General features: G+C 35.2%; 2 protein-coding genes across 2 annotated transcripts; both read left to right on the forward strand.

Annotated features, from left to right (window-relative positions):
- Window positions 370-18,457, forward strand: LOC109362329 (eukaryotic translation initiation factor 4B2-like). The gene is given in 6 exon segments (XM_019608046.1): window positions 370-1,691; window positions 1,693-1,739; window positions 4,444-4,875; window positions 5,205-5,225; window positions 18,168-18,215; window positions 18,344-18,457. Coding segments are annotated over 6 exon segments (1,734 nt in total). The 5' UTR covers window positions 370-509; the 3' UTR covers window positions 18,348-18,457.
- Window positions 5,916-11,889, forward strand: LOC109362328 (chloroplast sensor kinase, chloroplastic). Its single transcript, XM_019608045.1, has 9 exons — window positions 5,916-6,446; window positions 7,266-7,430; window positions 7,536-7,856; window positions 8,227-8,292; window positions 8,379-8,447; window positions 8,812-8,904; window positions 9,673-9,899; window positions 10,160-10,433; window positions 11,273-11,889. The coding sequence occupies exons 1-9, from the start codon at window positions 6,033-6,035 to the stop codon at window positions 11,525-11,527; spliced, it is 1,884 nt and encodes a 627-aa protein (XP_019463590.1). The 5' UTR covers window positions 5,916-6,032; the 3' UTR covers window positions 11,528-11,889.

The raw sequence follows: 19,071 nt of genomic DNA on the forward strand, positions 1-19,071 counted from the left end.
AGTATTATATATGTTACTATATTGTTATTATGTTAATGTTATATATGCTACTATTAGTGTCTTAATGGTTTAAAATATATGTTCTAACTTGATATTGTTATACATGATATTAATTGTAAATCGTAAATATTACTATTATATATTTAACAAATTGCTATATATATTATTAAATTGTTATGTTTGTTAATAATTATGAATTGTATTATTATGTATGTTACTTAATTTTATTATTAATATAATATTTAATTTTATATATTAATAATAAAATATAAATATATAATAAAATTGAAAACAAGTTAAATATGATAAATATCCATGCTGGTAGCAACAAGTAATGTGGGTATAGGCACGGGTAAATAGCAGTAGATGGATGTTGCCATCCCGAGTGACGAGTGGATGGGTGTTGCATTTTGTCATTCTTTCGATTTTCCCAAAAACTGAAACTAAACAACCTCTAACCTCTAACCTCTTTTCTTCTCACTTTCTCGGAGCTCCGGCAAAGAAAGAAAATGTCGAAAGCATGGGGTAACATTGGAGCCTGGGCTGCAGATTCGGAGCGCGCCGAAGCTGAAGAGCGCGAAGCTGAAGTTGTCGTTCAAACCGCCGGATCGCAGAATTTCCCGAGCCTGAAGGAAGCTGTCAACGCAAAACAGCCTAAGAAGAAGAAGATGACGCTATCTGAGTTTACCAAACTCGCCGCCGGAGGCAGTGGTGGTGGTTCGTCTGAGTACCGCGGATTGACACCGGACGAGATGCTCCGTCTCCCTACTGGCCCCAAGGAGCGTTCGGCGGAGGAAATGCAGTTCAGCCGCGGTGGATTCTCTTCCTATGGCCGCTCTGGTGGGCCTTCTAGAGACCGAGATGACAACCGCGATGGTTCATGGGGCGGAGGGAGAAGATCATATGGCGGATTCGATGAAGAACCACGTAGAGGGAACAATTCTAGGGTTTTGGAATTGGATCAGCCTTCGAGAGCTGACGAGGTTGATAATTGGGCGTCTGTAAGGAAACCCTTGCCGTCGTTCGATTCTGGACGGCAGAATCGATACGGTTCGAATGGTGGTGGTCCTAGAGGTGATGGCAGCTTTGGCGGTAGTCCTAGAGGCGGTGGTGGCTTTGGTGGTGATCCTAGAGGCGATGGCGGTTTTAGCGGTGGTCCTAGAGGTGATGTTGGTTTTGGTGGTGGTTCTAGGGCTGATGGTGTGGATAACTGGGCGGTTGGGAGGAAGCCTCTGCCTGCTAGATCTTCCAATTTTGGTTCTGGTTTTCGTGATTCCGGGCTGGAGCCTGATCGCTGGACGAGGGGTACACCACTGCTGCAGCGCGAGGAGAGGGAGGGGGAGCGAGAGCGGCCAAGGTTGGTATTGGATCCACGGAAAAGTGGCGATGGTTCTGTGAATGAAGCTCCAGTGAAGACGAATAAGTCAAATCCATTTGGTGTGGCAAGGCCGAGGGAGGAGGTTTTAGCTGAAAAGGGATTGGATTGGAAGAAGCTGGATTCGGAGCTTGCAGCAAAGAAGCCGTTGAGTCGCCCCACAAGTTCACACTCAAGCAGGCCTTCTAGTGCTCAATCTGGTCGCTCTGAGGGTCCTGGATTGTTGGGTGCAGAAACTGTGGTGAAACCGAGACCCAAGGTTAACCCCTTTGGGGATGCCAAACCTAGGGAGGTGTTGCTGGTGGAGCGAGGTATGGGATTGGAGGAAGATTGATCTTGAATTGGAGCATCGCTGTGTTGAGAGGTTTGGTTGATACATTCTAATTTTTATGTGTGTTTGGCAATAATGTTTTGGTATTGGTTTTAAACTTTATATTTTTATGTTGATAATAAAGAGTTAATAATGGCCTATATGTTCCTTACAATTACAGCTTGAATAGTTGCAAGTAATTACCGTAAGTAGCTTTCATCTTCATACTTCATTATAAAAACAAGAACCTTATAGTTATATGTTCCTTTCGCGGTGTATTATTGGAGTCTGGTAAGTTAATTTGATTTGGTGATTCTGTTGGGATTGGGGACATTCATAGCCTAAGCAAATCATATGGCTTGATAGATAGGTAGGTACAATTTATAGAAGAGTCTACAGTGGTGCTAATTATGGGGTTTGGGCTACATCTTAAAGGGATGGCAACAGCTTATTTGGAGTTGAAAATGCTTTTGGTATAGAATATAGATCTTAATTATGATTATAATGTTGTGCCTAATTAATGTGGTGTTCAATGGGTTATGAGCAATCATAAGTAACCATACTGATGTATTTCCCCTTTAGAATATAGTTTTTTTCTTTATGATAGAACATCGAATCATCATTTGATCCATGAAGCTGACCCAACCTAATTTGAAAAGGCTTTATTGTTGTACTAGTATAGTTTTTCTTTGTTTGTTCTCCCCCCACTCCTCGTCCCAAGCAGGTTACGTTATGTGGTGGAATTGAATAATTGGTACTTGGAGTTCACATTAAATTGATAAAATGTATCTTTTTAAAGACACTGGTGTATTATGATTTTAATGTGAATAAGAGACAAGCATGAATTCGTGTTTTGGCACAAGGGTGGTTTCATTTTCTATTGGGAAATGTGTCTTGAAAGATAAGCTCTCTATGGCTTTTAATTAGCTAAGTAAGTAATTATTGCATATTCTAACCCAGGATCAAGAGCTAATTGTGGATTTGATCAGTTATGAAAAAATAAGGAAAATTTTAGTGTACTAGACTGCTACAATAATGAAGCGTCCAATTGTGGGGCTATTCACACCAATTGCTTATTCCTAGTTAGCACATAGGTTATATATTGAGGTGAAGCAAACTCTAATTGTATATTCACAGTACCATGTGCATGTAGGTGGGTTGATATAAATATCTTCTTCTGTTTTGGACAAAACAAGAAATTTAATTAGAAATGTCTTTAAGTTTTTAATCACGGTTCAAACTCCAATTAGGAAAGGAAGAGTTAAAACCACGAAGTGAATATTGAAACCAAGTGTGAAGATAAAGCCATGTAACAAGCCCTAAAGTTAAGCTTTAATAGGGGTTTTAAATGGATGAACATCAGATTGCAATGATGTTTTAAAAGAAAACAACTAATCCATTTGTGATATGTTAAAAAGTTTTAACAAAGTCCCCAAGAGTCGGGTCAGTTGTTAGAGTTGAGGGACATAAAGTGTGAGCACCTTGGTTCAAATCCCAACAGTTGCACAATTTCCCCCTCCCCCCTCCCTGTATATTATGAATATGCATCCAGCTCAACCCTTTAAAAGTATATTATATTTGGAAAACTTATTTCTAGATATTATCGATTATTGACTTTTTATAGGTAATTTAAGGTATTTATGATTGAATATCCTCCTTAGTAAACTATATGGATAAGGGAGGTCTTAGAAGATTGCTTACTTTCTACTGCAGTTTTATTTTTACCTTGAAAGGGCCAAACGATATACAATTTTACATATGAATACTATTCCAAGAATTTTTTGTTTTCTAGTGAATTCCAGAGATTCAACATTGGCCATTTGCTAGAACTTACCCTATCCCCTTATATTATATGCTTTTGTCTTCATCAATGGATATCATAGCCAATTAGCCATGGCAGCAAAATGTATGGCATAATTAAATGACTTGTTGTACATACTTGAAGATTTATCATCATTTAGAAGCCTGTGTTGAGATTCTTGGAAGTAGCATAAGTAGTGATTGATGATTAAATGAAGAAAGAGGGTGCCTCCAATGTTGCACGACCCACTAACCTGGTGGTACCCAAGTGGGTTGGAGGATTCTGGTTAGGGCACAAATAGGAGTCAACGGAAAATCATGAGGTATAAGGAATGTAAAATATCCTCTCAGACTGGATTAACATTCGAATCACTTGAAACCCTGTATGTTTTATGAGGTGGTATGAGACTGACCTAGTGGTTGGAGATTACATTTTGGTTTTTAACAGGGCTCCTGAGTAGAAAGTTATAAGACTTGTAGGAGATATCTATCTAGGATGTTGCCAAGGTTTTGATGTTTGTCTTGTAGTTTGCTATTTGTAACTAACTTAAAGCATAGTAAGGTTAAGGTGGAGTGTTAGAATATTAGGTTGTATCAAGTCTTAGTATTTGTACTTAACTTAATTATTAGTGTATGTATTAGAATTGAATGATGTTATTGTATCACGACTATCTATCAGTATCCACTCCATTGGTACTTCATAGTTCTCTTTTTCTTGTTCCTTATCTAAACCATATAATTCTAACTGGTAGATTGATAAAGTTAATCCCAGTAGTTGGCATTAATCATGACTTGTTGCCATAAATCTAGTCTTTGTCCTTGTTTATTTTATCCGCCTTGCTTTATGCACAAAATTGCTGCACAATTTGATCTAACTGATTGCATCATGATATATTTGTGACTTGCTGATCTTTCGAATGTGCACATCATCTTATTGACTTCTGATGGATCATTTCAGGCCTGAGACTGAGGAGGAAAAAATATTAAAAGAAGAAATTGATCAATTGAAGAAGGAACTTGAGAAAGAGTCCACAGCAAATTTGAACAAGGAATTTGTGGGTGAGTCCGGTGAAGAGCAAAGTAGTGCAAGTGCAATCTTACTACATAAAGAAAGGGAGCTGGAACTTCTTATTCATGACTTCGATGACAAAGTTCGTTTTGGTCAGAAAGCTGTTGAAAGGCCAGGTTCCTCATCAGGAAGGAGTGTTGGTCTTCCTGATAGGCCACATTCTCAATCTGGCTTATATGAGGATTCTAAAAGTGTGGAGTTTAATGACAGGCCTCGATCCCGTGGCACAGGAGATATGCGGATGCGTCCTAGTGATGAAAGAAGACCATATAATGGTGGCAGGGACAGGGGGGAGTTTCTAGGTAGCAGGGACTTTAATAGGTGAGAATATAAAGCTGCATTGTTTTCTCCTTTTTCCTTTCCTTTTCCTTCTTCATGTTTTTCCCACACCTAGTTAAAGTTTGCAACTTCTATCTGTGTGTTGTGTTACTCAATCATGATTTGTGTCAGCTGGTCTTGCAACCCCCTTACACAATACACACTCCAAACAGAACTATTGCTTGATCACGTTTTAAAAATCTTATGACACAATTGGAAGTGGCTTTGAGTTCAATTCTGTTTATTCTGCCCTTTTATTATTTGCACATATAGTTCTAACATTTTGGGCCTGAAGTGTTTGAGAATGCTGATATTTATGTACTGTCTTACAGATCAGGGTCAAGGGAGAGATGGTGAAGACTGGAAAACAGTTTTGTTTGGATTAAGAGTTATCTTCAAGTTTTGATGACCAGAACCTAATATTATTTTGTCCCCTCATTCATCTTTTCTAATAGTTTGTTCAATTTTACTCCAGGAATTGGAGAAACAATCATTGAGTACTGGCACTAAAACTTTTGATTTATCTATTGTTACATTGTAAATTTGTTTTCCCCTTCTAGTAATTTTTGGGTGTATGGCTGAAGGCCGACAGCCTGTAATTTTATTAGGAGTAAAATTTGATTGAAGATTATGGAACTTGCTAGTTAATGTGAAATTGTACTGATATTTAATTGTACCACATTTATTTAAATTAGTTAATTTTTATACGGCGTTTATTGTATACATTCATGAGAAGAAGCACTTTCATGAGGCTCTTTATACTTGTGACATTGGCCAAATTAAGAAGCTATAGGAATAATTTGACAAGAAATTTTTTGGAACCAAATTAAAAAAGCTAAGACAATGGACTAAATCGCTAATTTTGGCTTACAAATCTAGTAAAATAAAAGAGAGAAAATTATAGACATTAACAGAGTAATAATTTTATACACTGTCATCCATAATTCTTTGACTGTGTAAAAATATTACACTTAAAATAAAAATAAAATAAAAAATATTAAGAAAACACTATCATAAATTCATAATAATGTGTGGATAACACCATGCTTCGTATCTCCCCTTCCATGCGCTCATTTCTTCGGCTTTTGTTTTTCCATAGTTGTTGGAGTTTCTCTTCCAAACAAACAAAAGTGAAGTAGTATAGTGTGTGATTAAGCCAAATGCTACTCTGTGCAATTGTAACTCCTACATCTCCTCTCACTCTCAAATCCCTTCACCAACCACACTCATTATTTTTCTCTAATCCCCTCTCACTTCCTCACACCCCTTCCCTTCCTTTTTCTTCTTCTTCTTCTTCTTCCATCCAATCCATTAACCCCAACCCTATCTCTTCTTATTCCCTCCGCCACGTCACCAACTCCGATGACGACTCCAACCACCATCACTTCACCGTCTCTTCCGCAGCCGCTATCGCCTCCGCTATTCGGAAAGCCTCCACCTCACCCGTCGAGTTCACTCACCGAGTTCAGAATCATCACTCAGCTGGACTCCTTCTTCCTACTCCTGATTTCCACACACTTTGCCTTCAACAGCTTCACCTCTTTCGAAGGATCGTTCCTGAAGCTGTTCTCTCGGTTCATTCTTATTACTATTTTTAATTAATTTAATTTAATATTTTCATAATTAACTTTAACACGCTTCTTATAGTGATTATTATTTAACTATTAAATTATTCAACCTCGTTTCGGGTTTAAGCGAACTTGAATTATAAGGGAAACTTGTATTGATGATTGCCTTTTTATAGATCCGACCAATTAGAATCTGATTAGTCATACAAATAATATTTTAAACAAACAAGACCTTTAATAAAGTTATCTTGAAATTCTGTTTGTTTGGTTTGTGCCTATAACATGGTTATGCTATAGAAGTTTCATTCACGAATTATTTAAGGATTGAAAGCTTAAATGAGTGTAATATATATGCATTTTTTATTAATTATATTTGAGAGTCAATGATGATTAATTTATAAATGATAGATGATGCACTAATAGTGTATAAAACTCTTACAATGTTAGTGCAAACATTTTTTTCATCAATTTAAATTGGGGATAATTGCTCATTTTTTTAACATATTAGTCTAGTTTGAATCTTTTATTTATGATGGTTGTACTATATCTTTGTCCATCTTATAAAAATTCAACAATAGAAGCCCTAGATAGAAGAGTTAATCAGATGGAAGCTACCCCATAATTAGAGGGGAGGAAGTGGAAGATCAAGAAAAACTCTAGGTGAAACCATTAGGGATGATTTAGACCTAAATGACAGATTGGGAGATTTGTTTTTTGATAGAACGCAGTGGTGTTGTTCGATTCATGTAGCTGGTCTCACAAAGTGGGAAAAGACTTCAATTTTTATTATGTAGTGTGATTAGGGAATGTTGTTGTGTTGTGTAGGTGTATGTTAGACCAGCTGGTAGTTATGTGATGGATCGGTTAGAGTTGCGGAGAGTTGCACTGTACCCTGGAGATGGAGAGTTAGAAGACATTGTCGTCCTTGTGGGCCACTTTAATGTTCCTGCTGGCTTGCGTGCCGCGGAGACTGCACTTTCCAATTTGCAAGTGTGTTGGTTATCTTGAGCTCACTGTGTCCTTCTCCTTCTGTTGCGGTTTCTGATTATTGTTAGTTAGTATGATTCTTAATATTAGTGTAAATGTTAATTGTAGGTTAAGCTTGTCCCTGAATGTAAGGCTGTAGTTCTTCCAATGGTGAAACACCCATTTGTTGTTGGTTTCTTGGTTGCCGAGCTTCCATTGCTGGAGCTAGAAACATGCGACAATCCTCAAAGTGGTGGGAAAGGTAACCGCAGGTCTCTTGAGGACGCTTATTCCATGCCTCCTTTTTTAGATTTAGATAAGAAGTCATGGGAAATTCAGCCCATTCGAGTCAAGGATGAGCCAGTTGGTATGTACAACTTCACTTCTGAGCAAAGATTGAATGCTGTCAACATTTCACAGTCTCTAGCTGTCGCATATGTTATGGACCAGGTCTATATGCTGCATCTACCTCTTCCTTTTTCGAATCGTGGCAGTAGTTCATTACTTTTTCAATAGGAAATGCTATAACATTGGTTGTATTTTTCGAGAGTTGACTTTGAACTTGCATTCCTTAACTATGTATGCTATTTGAAAATGTTCCTTCGAAGTTATTGGATCTATGTTCAAAAGCACTCATCTGTTACTTTGTTGTGGAGACTCAGAGTTATTGTTTAGTTTTCAATGCAAGTGCCTTTGATTGATTTCTCTGTAACTGTTTTGTGTATGATTTCATACCTTTGTACGTGATAAGAATAGTTTTGAATTTGATATTTGGCATAGGCCCTGAATTTCTGGCTCACCAGTGGACTCCTTTTTACAGAAAGCAATGCTACTTCAGCAATCAACATGGCAAAATAATGTCAGGATGAGTAATCTGGTTGAGCAAGTACGAATTATTGACCGTTATTAGATTTCTTTTATCTCTTTACTTCATGCCTGTTCTAATCTCTCTTCCTTTAAAATTCTAAACAGATCCGTGGTCCTCTTTCAAGCATTCAAACCTTAAGTAAAATCATGTCTACTCAAACAAAGAGAAGCCAGGTCTGAGTTATCTAAATCATACTTGATAGAACATGAATTTACATTTACACAGACTTACATTTCTGTAGTGTTGAAGGCCCATGGTCAGATCTGCCCAGGGTCAAGCCAAAGCCTATTGAGCTTTATATGTTTGAGTCTTGCCGTGGCCCTTGCTCAACTTAAGTTTGGGTCTCAGCCTATCATCTTTTAGTGCAAGGACATAGGAGATGTTAGATAAAAAATACTACTCAAACAGATCAATCCTAATTTATTAACATGCAGCAATTTGAAATAAAGCGTTCAAGGAATGATGAATTTTAATTATAGTTATTCATATCTTATGGTTGTGGTTGAATGCCAATGTCTTAAATCAGTAGTTTTGCAGATTTCATATGACATTGTTGAAGATATCTTGGTGCAAGGTGACCGTCTGAGAGATGTCCTGCAACAACTCCAGGATGCCGTATATTTGACAAAGGTACCCCGTCTCTCTCTCTCTCTCACACACACACTTATGATCATGCATGCTTGCACATAATTTTTATATATCAATTAGCATATCTTCATATTTTATTTTCTCTTCCTCTATATGTATAAAAATAACTATGTACTCTGCTTTATCCTATTCTTTTCCAACAAATGACCCAAAGAAAGTGTTTGACATGTAAAAATAATTTATTGGCCGATTGATATTAGAAAATCATCCACAACATAGTCAAATACTCATGGTGCCATTAACTTTGTACATAGCAAAAGTGGTATTTTGTGGTCTGAATTACAGTCAAACTGTATGGCAGATGCAGCACAGATTCAGCCTTCTTTGGCTGAATGCAAAACCATACAATTTCGAAAAGACCATAATTTTTATAATATCTTCTCAAATCCCAAGTTTCTCATGTTCCAATACAAAGAGAAAGGAACGGAATTTTAAAATGGAATGTTCTTTATCCAGATAAACACATTGAGATGCATACAATATTGCCGTTAGTATCTACCTGTATTGGAGTTTGCTGAGTTTTGGTATTATCATCGCCCTTTAAGAGATTCTTTCTTCCTTTTAAATATCTTTTTCCATGACAAAATATTTGGTTGAATGAAGTTTCGTCTGGTTAGTTTTCTATTAGTGGAAAATTCAGTAAGCATTCTAGTTAGAGGAAACAAGCAAATAATGTACGTACACATACACACATTTCCCTCATATGTAGAAACTAGTACCTCTAATGTTCAAATTTTGTCCAATATGTAGGCTAATATAGTGCGCTACAATGAAGAAGCAATCAAGAAAATGAATGGTTCTACTCACATACTTTCTGAGTCCGTAAGATCTCAATTATTAGATAGTGTTGTTCCAAGGGATGGCTCTGCAAATAAAATGAATAAATCTAGTGAGTCACTCTTTACAAGTACTGCTGTCCAGGATATAGAGATGCCCCTACCACCTTTGACACTTGCTCCGTTACAACATGGAATCAGGTAGGTTTCGTTGGTTGATATGCATGTGCCTCTTTTGATTATCTATTTTCTGTCAATTCCGTAGTATCCCAATCGGAACCTGGTTATACTCCAAAATTGGCACATTTTGCTGCATCAGTAATATCATATATATATATAGAATTTCTTTTACTTCTTTTGGGTTTCTGCTTTTTGGCTTTTATATATTCATTTCTCTGTCCTTTCAACAATTTGATGATTTCTACATATTTTCCTTATGCTTTTTTGTTAATGTCAGGAAGACCATGCAATGTTTCTGAAGTATTGGCAGACTTGGTTGATGCTGCAAAACCTCTTGCCCAGAATCAAAAACGTGTATTGGAGCTAAGTGAGCCCTCACCACCTTTGCTAGCTGCTGTAGAAGAACCTGCTTTGCGCCAGGCTTTCAGCAATCTTATTGAAGGTGCTTTACTACGCACACGTGTTGGAGGGAAGGTTGAAATTGTGTCTACTGCTGCACCAGCAGGTGGTACTCTCGTGCTTATTGATGATGATGGACCTGACATGCACTATATGGTAACTTCAGTCCTCTCCTATTCTTCGTTGTGCTTATGTTAAATTTGGTTTATGCGTGTAGAGTAGAAGCATTTCCATTTCTAATATTGCTATATAAAACTATTTTATGGCACCCTATTTTGTCAAGATATATATTTATTACTAATAGTACTCATCACTTATCCCTTGTAGTTAACTCAATTGGTAGTGGTACAAGCATAAAGCTATGGGTTCAAAGCCCCAACTACTATACTCTCTCCCTTCCCCTTAAAAAAGATACTTTGCCTATATTTTTTTATCACTTAGCCCTTATAACTCAATTGAATTTATGAAATACACTTGTGAGATGATTATCAAATCCTCCGTTTCCCTTCCTCCTCTTGTAAAAACTAACTTGCAAACAAATTTTTGGTAAACACAAAATTAAATAGGTTCTTTAAGTTATTTTCATTTCAAATTGATCATTTAATTTAAGTTATTTCCTGTTTTAAATTGGTACATATATAGTTTTTTCATTATTTTTTGTAGCTTTATATCCATTTTTTAATGATACGATTTCAGGAAACTAATAGATTGATTTTGCAATTCTTTTTATTCTAAATTGTGACTTTTGATTGGGAAATAACAAAATTATGAGAAAAAACTATACCTGGGATCAAAATGAAAGAAAAGTTACAAACCGAACTGAAAACAAAAAAATAACTCAGGAACAATTTATCAGTTTAGACTATATTATACTAATCGTGTATCAAATTTATATTATGTACTATGCATGTAGTAGGTAAAATTTTGTTTTATCACAAGTCAAGTAATCTTTATTCTTGGCCCCTCATACTAAATTCCACCTTCCACCCCTGCAGACGCAGACGCACTCACTCACACCCTATGGACTAGAACTCCAGTCTGAAGATATGATTGAAGACAACATGACATGGAACTTTGTTGCTGGGCTAACTGTTGCGCGCGAAATACTGGAGAATTATGGCTGCGTGGTGCGTGTTATATCACCCCGAACCAAAAATGCTCCTCTTGGAGCTGGGGGAACTCGTCTAGAACTCTGGCTTCCTTCACCTATTCTAACATCTGATCTTAGTAGCCAGACTCATGAAGTATAAGTTCCATGAAAAATAAATAGATACGTTGCCAAACCATAACAAAATGGACAGAATTGAGGTTATGAAACTAAGGGGAGGTAAATATTAGTTGCTCTTTTTTTATTGTTTCAAAATATACTTATTCAGTCTTGTATATTGTTGCTCGCAAAGATCCTTTTGGTACATAGTTCAATTTATGATTTTATTGTTAGTATCATATAAACATTGCAGCACATCATAAACTCCGGGGTTATGAGAGACCTCGTGCTTAAAGCTTCAGTTTATGGTTTATCATACCCTTGTAATGTAAGAAGCTTGTGTTCAAATATTTTGTACCCTCAGTGGTCATATTTGAATAAACGACGCAGTGTCACATCTCTTAATGAAGGCTATATTTGAGAATATAAAAAAAAAATACGGGTATCGTTATCTTGAAAATTTAGCGCATAGGAAGGTACCACCACTATGCAACTTTATAATTTTAATTTTTTTTAGTTTAGTATATATGTATTGTTTGTGTAAATTATCTTACTAAGTTAGTACATCATCAATTATTTATGTATATTAACTTTTATTTAAAAGTAGAGATATACTTATGCATATAGTGTAAATAACAACACATTATTTTCTCTTAATGTTATGCATGTTTCATACCCTTCATCTTGATTATATATTATCTCTAGTTGTTTATTTAAGTTATAATATTTAACCAATGATCATTAATACAACAGTAAGGTTGTTTGTCTTGTAATTATGAGTTCAAATTGTAGAAATAACGTTTTATTTGTGAATAAAAGGGTGTGTATATCTACCTTTGTCTGACCCTATGGGAACTTCATGTACTTGGCCGCCATTCTATAAACCTTCTTTTTAAGTAATTGAAAAGCTGTGTTGTAATGAGTGTCGTTATTTTCCTGAGTTTGATTATAAAATGTGTCTTGGTGTTTCCATGGTGCGGGTGCTAGGTGAGAGAGAGGTGTAGGAAGGAGTGGACAATTTTCCTGAGTGGGTTGGCCAATGCAGAAAACGCTTATTTCAAGGCTAAGCTGCTTATATTTTTAATTCGAGTACTCCTTAGAAGACAACAACTAAAGTTGGCTTTGTACACAACCATCGCCACTATTGAACTTTGATTTCAATATTAGACATATTTTATACTACGTCCTCAAATTATTGTTTAGTTAATACCAGTTCGTTATAATCCCAATTTAGAGTCCTATATAAGGACCAAGCAGCAATTCAATATAGAATTCTAGTGCTGATTGTGGCTAAATAATACTTGGAGGTGACAATGAAACGCTAAACCTTAGTTGAAGTGTTACGTTGTGTGGTAATTAGTATAATTATATAACATTATTGTTATTGTATAATGATTTGTTAAAGTGACATGCAAATTTGTGTGAATAAAGTGCTTAAAAGATGGGTTAGTGGGATGTGAATGGAATATGCGTATTTTAATTTTTCTATCCTATTGTGTGGCTACCTTTAAGTCATCACATGTACAACTCTGGTATAAAATCTACCGTAGACTCCACTTCGCATCTGCCTAACTTTTCTTTTGGGTTGAATTTTACCAAATAAATTCAATTAACGTGGATTTCAAGTTCTATATGAATATTAGTAGAGAATATGAATAGGACAGACCGGACTCGATGTATATTAGCATGTATTACTAATGTATTCCCTAATCATATCCTTTAAAAACATTAAGACGGACACATTTTTTAATTTTAAAAATATTTTAGAGTAAATATTTATTTCGGTCCCTTATGTTTTTTTTTATCTTAGTATTTTGGTCTCTCAAAAATTGAGACATAAAATGGTCCTAAAAATTTTCAAATGTTAGTCAATTAATTCATTTTAATGTCAAATTAGTCTCTATCAGATGTTATAAAATTTGTTAAAAATGATAAATTTGACCCATATCAAAAAACTTTTTATGACCATTTTAAGTTTTTCAATTTTAGAAAAGTAAGAGGGGAGTATTTTATGGTTTCTTCCCATAAGCTTCTCTTTCTTGCTGTTACTCTAGATTTCTTCAAATTAAGGTAACTGCTCTTCAAATCACATGTTGACCCATATAAGGTTCACAACTGTAATGAACGTTTTCATGGTATGACTTTAATAGGATGAATGAACTGTATATCACAAGTATAATAAATGAGCAGAATAAACAATATTCTCCTGGCCAGGCACGACTGAGTAAAACTTCATCAGGTTGATCAAAATGAAAATTCCAAATTGCAAGTGAATGGCATAAAAGTTTATGCACGTTAGGATTATGCGTTTTATCAAATCATGATAGCTAGACTTTTGCTTACTTTAATATAGTATTTACAAGGTAACTAATTATCTTATAATGTAGCCAACAAGCTTATTAGATTAAAAATAAGCTATTTATTGTTGTTTGCTAAGTAAACTTATTAATATAAGCTACTATTTATTAGCTGATAAGTTGATAATTATAGCTTAAAGCTTATAAACCAAGCGCGTGTACTTTTATTAGGCTATCAGTCAATTTATTGCTTAATTTTATGAAACACATAAGAACACTGCTCCATGAGAGTTATATTGTTTCTCTGCTTTTTATTATTTATTTTTCTCTTTCTTATAATCAGAATCGTCCAATACTACCAACAAAGTATTTGTCTAATGTGTAAAATGATCTCAGGATGAAGGTTAAGTGTTTGATTTTTTGGAGCGATATTTGTTGGCAGAGATAGTCACGCACCCAGAAATATTAGTTCCTTTGAGTAATGAGATACTTTTGGCATTACCAAACAGAATCTTCCTATATTTCTTCTAGTACAAAGAAAGTGTCCGTGGTTATTTAATTGTGGACAAACTAAGTTGTAAATATCTCGTGTACTTTGCGTGTAATGTTTGGTCAAAGAGACCACTTAAGTTACATCGGAGGTTATTAGGGGAAAGCACATGCACTTCTTCATTAAGATTCATTCTTTGAACTTTCAATCATGTCCGAGTCCTTAATATTTGGTCCTTTAACTACTGCTTACAACACACACAAAGTGATATTTTCAACTTACTTATGCTTTCCATTATTTTCATTTTATGCAAGAGATCATAGTACAAGAAAAACTAACTTGACCTGTGAATTCCACTGGATAAGTATATATTTGTTGTAGCTTGTAAGTATTGTATTCCAAGCTATAATTTTTTTCCTTTGTTCTTTTGAATCAATATCTGGTTTTATTTTTAAGGCGTTTAGTTATGTGTTTTGTATCTTCAGGAGGAATTGTATCCTTTTAACAAAGAGTTACTTTGTTTCTTATATGGAGAAAACAATCAGAAGAAATTGACATAATGGGAATCACAACTCGCAGGTGAAATCTTTAGAAAAATGCCAATTATGTTATTCTGTTTGTTCTTAAGAGATTTTGTATATGCTATATTTAAAGTCATCAATTCCCTTCAAGTGACACTTACATTTTTTGTTGGCTGCAGAGTTACTAATAGAAAACGAAGTGAAAGTATGAGGGTTTTTGTGTTTTTTGTTCTTGGAGGTGTCTTTGGCTTAATTATAGGAGTTTCACTTCCAACATTGTCAATAAAAAAGGTGAATACTATCTACTTTTTTTTATGGAGTGTACTACTATATGCTTGAGTTAATTTTATGTTGTCTGATTTAATAATGAAACATGTGTTCAACAATTTGCAGCTGAATCTCCAATCTGGTCTGGTTTCCTCCTTTAATCTCCCTTGCATTCAAAACAAAGATATAGGCAATGATAACATTAGCTCATTACAGGATCGATTATCAAATGAAACATCGAAGGTACGTGCATAAAGAATTGGGCTCCTCTCGAGTATTGGACCCTTAGAAATTTGTTTGCGTCACACATAAGGTTAAGTTGAAAGTGGAGAGGATATGAACTCGTGAATAAACTCACCAAAGATTATTGTACCTTTATTTAATTGAAAGTGGGATGGTACAGAAGACAATAAGGTTAAGTTGGTAAGGGGAATGGAGAAATTCTTATCAAATAGAGTAAATTTATGATTTTACATCCTGCAGGGTTTTGAACATCATCCTTTAAAGCTTATGAACAGAACAGTAGCTGTTTCATAATTGGTCAAGTGATTATTGAATGTAAGGAAGAGAGTAAGATACTAATAGAACTTGCAGTTTTTTACACAAGAGTGAAAAATGAAAATAATCTATATCAGCATGAGAATCATAGGGGTTCTTGCCTCTATTATATTCCTCCCTTTCCTTTTAAATGATGATAGGCTTCTTGTTCATTGATCAAATAAAATAGATTATTTTTAAGGATCTCTATTACAAAATATTTGGAAACTGGCATGTTAAACTCTATGATGATCAGACATTTGGTCCTTGTTTTCATGATTCAATGCAGATTTGGGTTTCAACAAATCCAAGAGGCGCAGAAAAATTACCTCCTGGGATTGTTAATGCACACTCGGATTTTTATTTACGGAGATTGTGGGGTATGCCAAGTGAGGTGTGTATCCTAAAATTGTTTATGAGCTCAACATAGCTACACTCTCCAAATGTCATAAATTATGCAGTTAAATACTATACAGATTAAGGTCTGTTAAGCCTTATACTATTGTACATACAACTTGTAAAACAAGTCTTAAGTTTGTTTCACAAGAGTGTTTAATTTCTAAGAAGAAAACTTTCTATAATGGTGACCATAAACTTAGCTTTTCACATGTATATATTTTCCTTCTAGCCTGTGTTACACCAACATGGGTATGCACCAGGTACTTTCCGGGTACAGGGTTCGACATTTTTTTTCAAAAACTAGAGTACGGGTTTGTTACATGAATAAGATATACATGTTGCTATTTTGCATGATTACGGCTACAAAAGGTAAATATTTAGTATTATGTTTACCACTTGGGTATCAAAATATGTGAAATATGAAGATGAGAAACTAATCATACTCATATTTGTTAATTTGATGTAACTAAGAAGAAAAATGGAAAAATCATAAGTTTCCATCCCAAAATGACACAATTTAAATCAAACGAGTACCCAAGAGTATAGGTAGTCCGGTACCTAGTACTTCTCCGATATGGGCACCTCACCTTCTTTAAAGCTTTTAGATTTAATTTGATTTTTAGGATAACCTTAAATTTATTGGGCTGGAGAAGCCTCTGGTATATTTTCTGTGGTAGGTTCTCTATAAGCAGAGAATTTGATTAAGTTGCTACTTGCAGGATTTAACCTCTAAGCCAAAGTACCTTGTGGCCTTCACTGTTGGGTATCAGCAAAGAGAGAATATAGATGCAAATGTCAAAAAGGTTCTCCCATAGTTTCTCTTTCTCTTTTCTCTCTCAGCATAGGCTTGTGTATGTGCCTTTAATCTAGAATGTCACCTGAACAGTTTTCAGAGAACTTCACAATCCTTCTATTTCATTATGATGGTCGAACAACCGAATGGGATGAGTTTGAGTGGTCCAAGAAGGCTATTCATGTGAGTGCTCACAAACAAACTAAATGGTAAAAATCCTGTAATTGCTCATATGTTTTGCATGACAATTTTTAAATGTGAAATTTGCAGTTAATGTTGTTTACCAAACTAAAATTGGTCTGCTATTTCCCTTCCCAGGTGGTACGCGAAGCGATTTTTGCATCCAGACATTGTAGCATCATATGACTATATTTTTTTATGGGATGAAGACCTAGGTGTCGAGAATTTTAATGCAGAGGAGTGAGTATTTGATATGGTTCATATTTTGTTAAGTTTTTGCTTTGCTTTTGTTAAGGAAGTTTCATAATCCCTTCTAATTCCAACTGCAGATACTTAAAACTGGTAAAGAAACATGGCTTGGAGATTTCACAGCCGGGTTTGGAATCTAGAAAAAAGTTGTGTTGGAATATGACAAAGAGAAGAGATGATATAGAAGTCCACAAGTAAGAATGATAGGAACTGCACATTAGTTTTCTTTCTTGTGCTGCATATTATGCAATGTGTGTCTTTTAACTGTTTATTTCTTTGATTTTCTATTAGAGAAACACAGGAGAAACCAGGAAAGTGCAAGTACCCTACTCTGCCTCCTTGTGCAGCGTAAGTATCTAAAGATGTGTCACTAAATGTTGTATTATCCGTTCCTGCATTGTTTTATCTAATTTTTTCATGCATGCAGATTTGTTGAGATTATGGCTCCAGTGTTTTCGCGAGACGCATGGCGCTGTGTGTGGCATATGATTCAGGTTATACGGTTACTCTTGTTCTTACCTTTTTTGTTAAATATCATCAATTAGTTATTGATGTCGTCCAATAAATCATGGTTGTAACACACTTGGTATTGCAGAATGAATTTGTCCACGGTTGGGGTCTTGATTTTGCTTTTAGAAAATGTGTTGAGGTGAGTAGTACATTATTTTATTACTTCTAGTGTTGTTGTAAGAGAGACACACACCAAATTAAAAGAAAATGTTGTAACTATGTTATGCTATGAAATGGAACATTAATAGCCTTATCTATATGATAGCCTGCACATGAGAAGATAGGAGTTGTTGATGCTCAATGGGTAGTTCACCAAGGTATTCCCTCACTAGGGAATCAGGTAATTTGTTATCCACGATTATTTACGCTAAACTTTATGCGAATAATTTCACTCAAATGCATCACTGTAACACTCCTTATCCTTATCCTTATCTGGTTAGGGAAAAGCACAAACTGAAGGAAATCAAACAAAAACAGCAGCACGGGCGGTATGTTATGCATGTTTCATGATACTAGTGTTACCTTAATTGATTCAGTAGCTGTGCTATAATGGAATTTTTCATTATGGATGGACTATATATATTTATGTTTGATGTTTGGATGGTGTTTGTGGCAGGTGAAGGAAAGATGTGGCAGGGAGTGGAGGATGTTTCAAAGCCGGTTAACGAATGCAGAAAAGGGGTATTACAGATCCAAGGGAATTGATTTTTCTAATCTGCTCGTTCATAATTAGGCAAGAACCACAGAAGTCTAATGATTTTTCATTCATATTTTCAATGGTTTATAGTTCTGCATCACAATGTCACCATTTTGTTTTTCGATTCTCACATGATTCTTTTGGTATATGTTTGTTTTAACTCAGTAATACTAGTTACTTGCAATATAAATTTGCAGTCCTAGATAGAGGACTAAGCAGAAACTCAATGTACAAATCCATTGCTGAAAGTTGTGAAAAATCCTATTGAACAAATAAAAAATTATACCCTTTACCTTATTATGTGTCTATTGGTTTTTTATTTATCATTTTTGGCGATTTCTACGATGACTAAGCAATTAGAAAACTTGAACTTTATGTTCGGTGACAAGTCAACCAATTCCTTGAATTGTAAATACTCTTTCCTTGAATGACACAGAAAGTTGACAATTTAGTTAACACTGTACTTACATTGAATGATTCCAAGTAAAATAGAATTTAATGTAATCCACAAATTGCAAAGGGGCTTGTTTACTGATTTGTACATCTTACTCTTTGTAGGTAAGCTGACAAAAAAGTATGTAGGTAAAAACACACGGTTGTAACTTGTGACTATTGCTTTAGTGTCATTTTTTCCTTACAATTAGACT

This window comes from Lupinus angustifolius, chromosome LG12 (assembly GCF_001865875.1).
Source record: "Lupinus angustifolius cultivar Tanjil chromosome LG12, LupAngTanjil_v1.0, whole genome shotgun sequence".
Lineage (NCBI taxonomy): Eukaryota > Viridiplantae > Streptophyta > Magnoliopsida > Fabales > Fabaceae > Lupinus > Lupinus angustifolius.

Coding starts and splice junctions, on each gene's coding strand:
- LOC109362328 (XM_019608045.1), top strand. CDS start 6,033: ATGCTACTCTGTGCAATTGTAACTCCTACATCTCCTCTCACTCTCAAA. Junction 6,447..7,265: donor TTCCTGAAGCTGTTCTCTCG/GTTCATTCTTAT, acceptor TGTGTTGTGTAG/GTGTATGTTAGACCAGCTGG. Junction 7,431..7,535: donor CTGCACTTTCCAATTTGCAA/GTGTGTTGGTTA, acceptor TGTTAATTGTAG/GTTAAGCTTGTCCCTGAATG.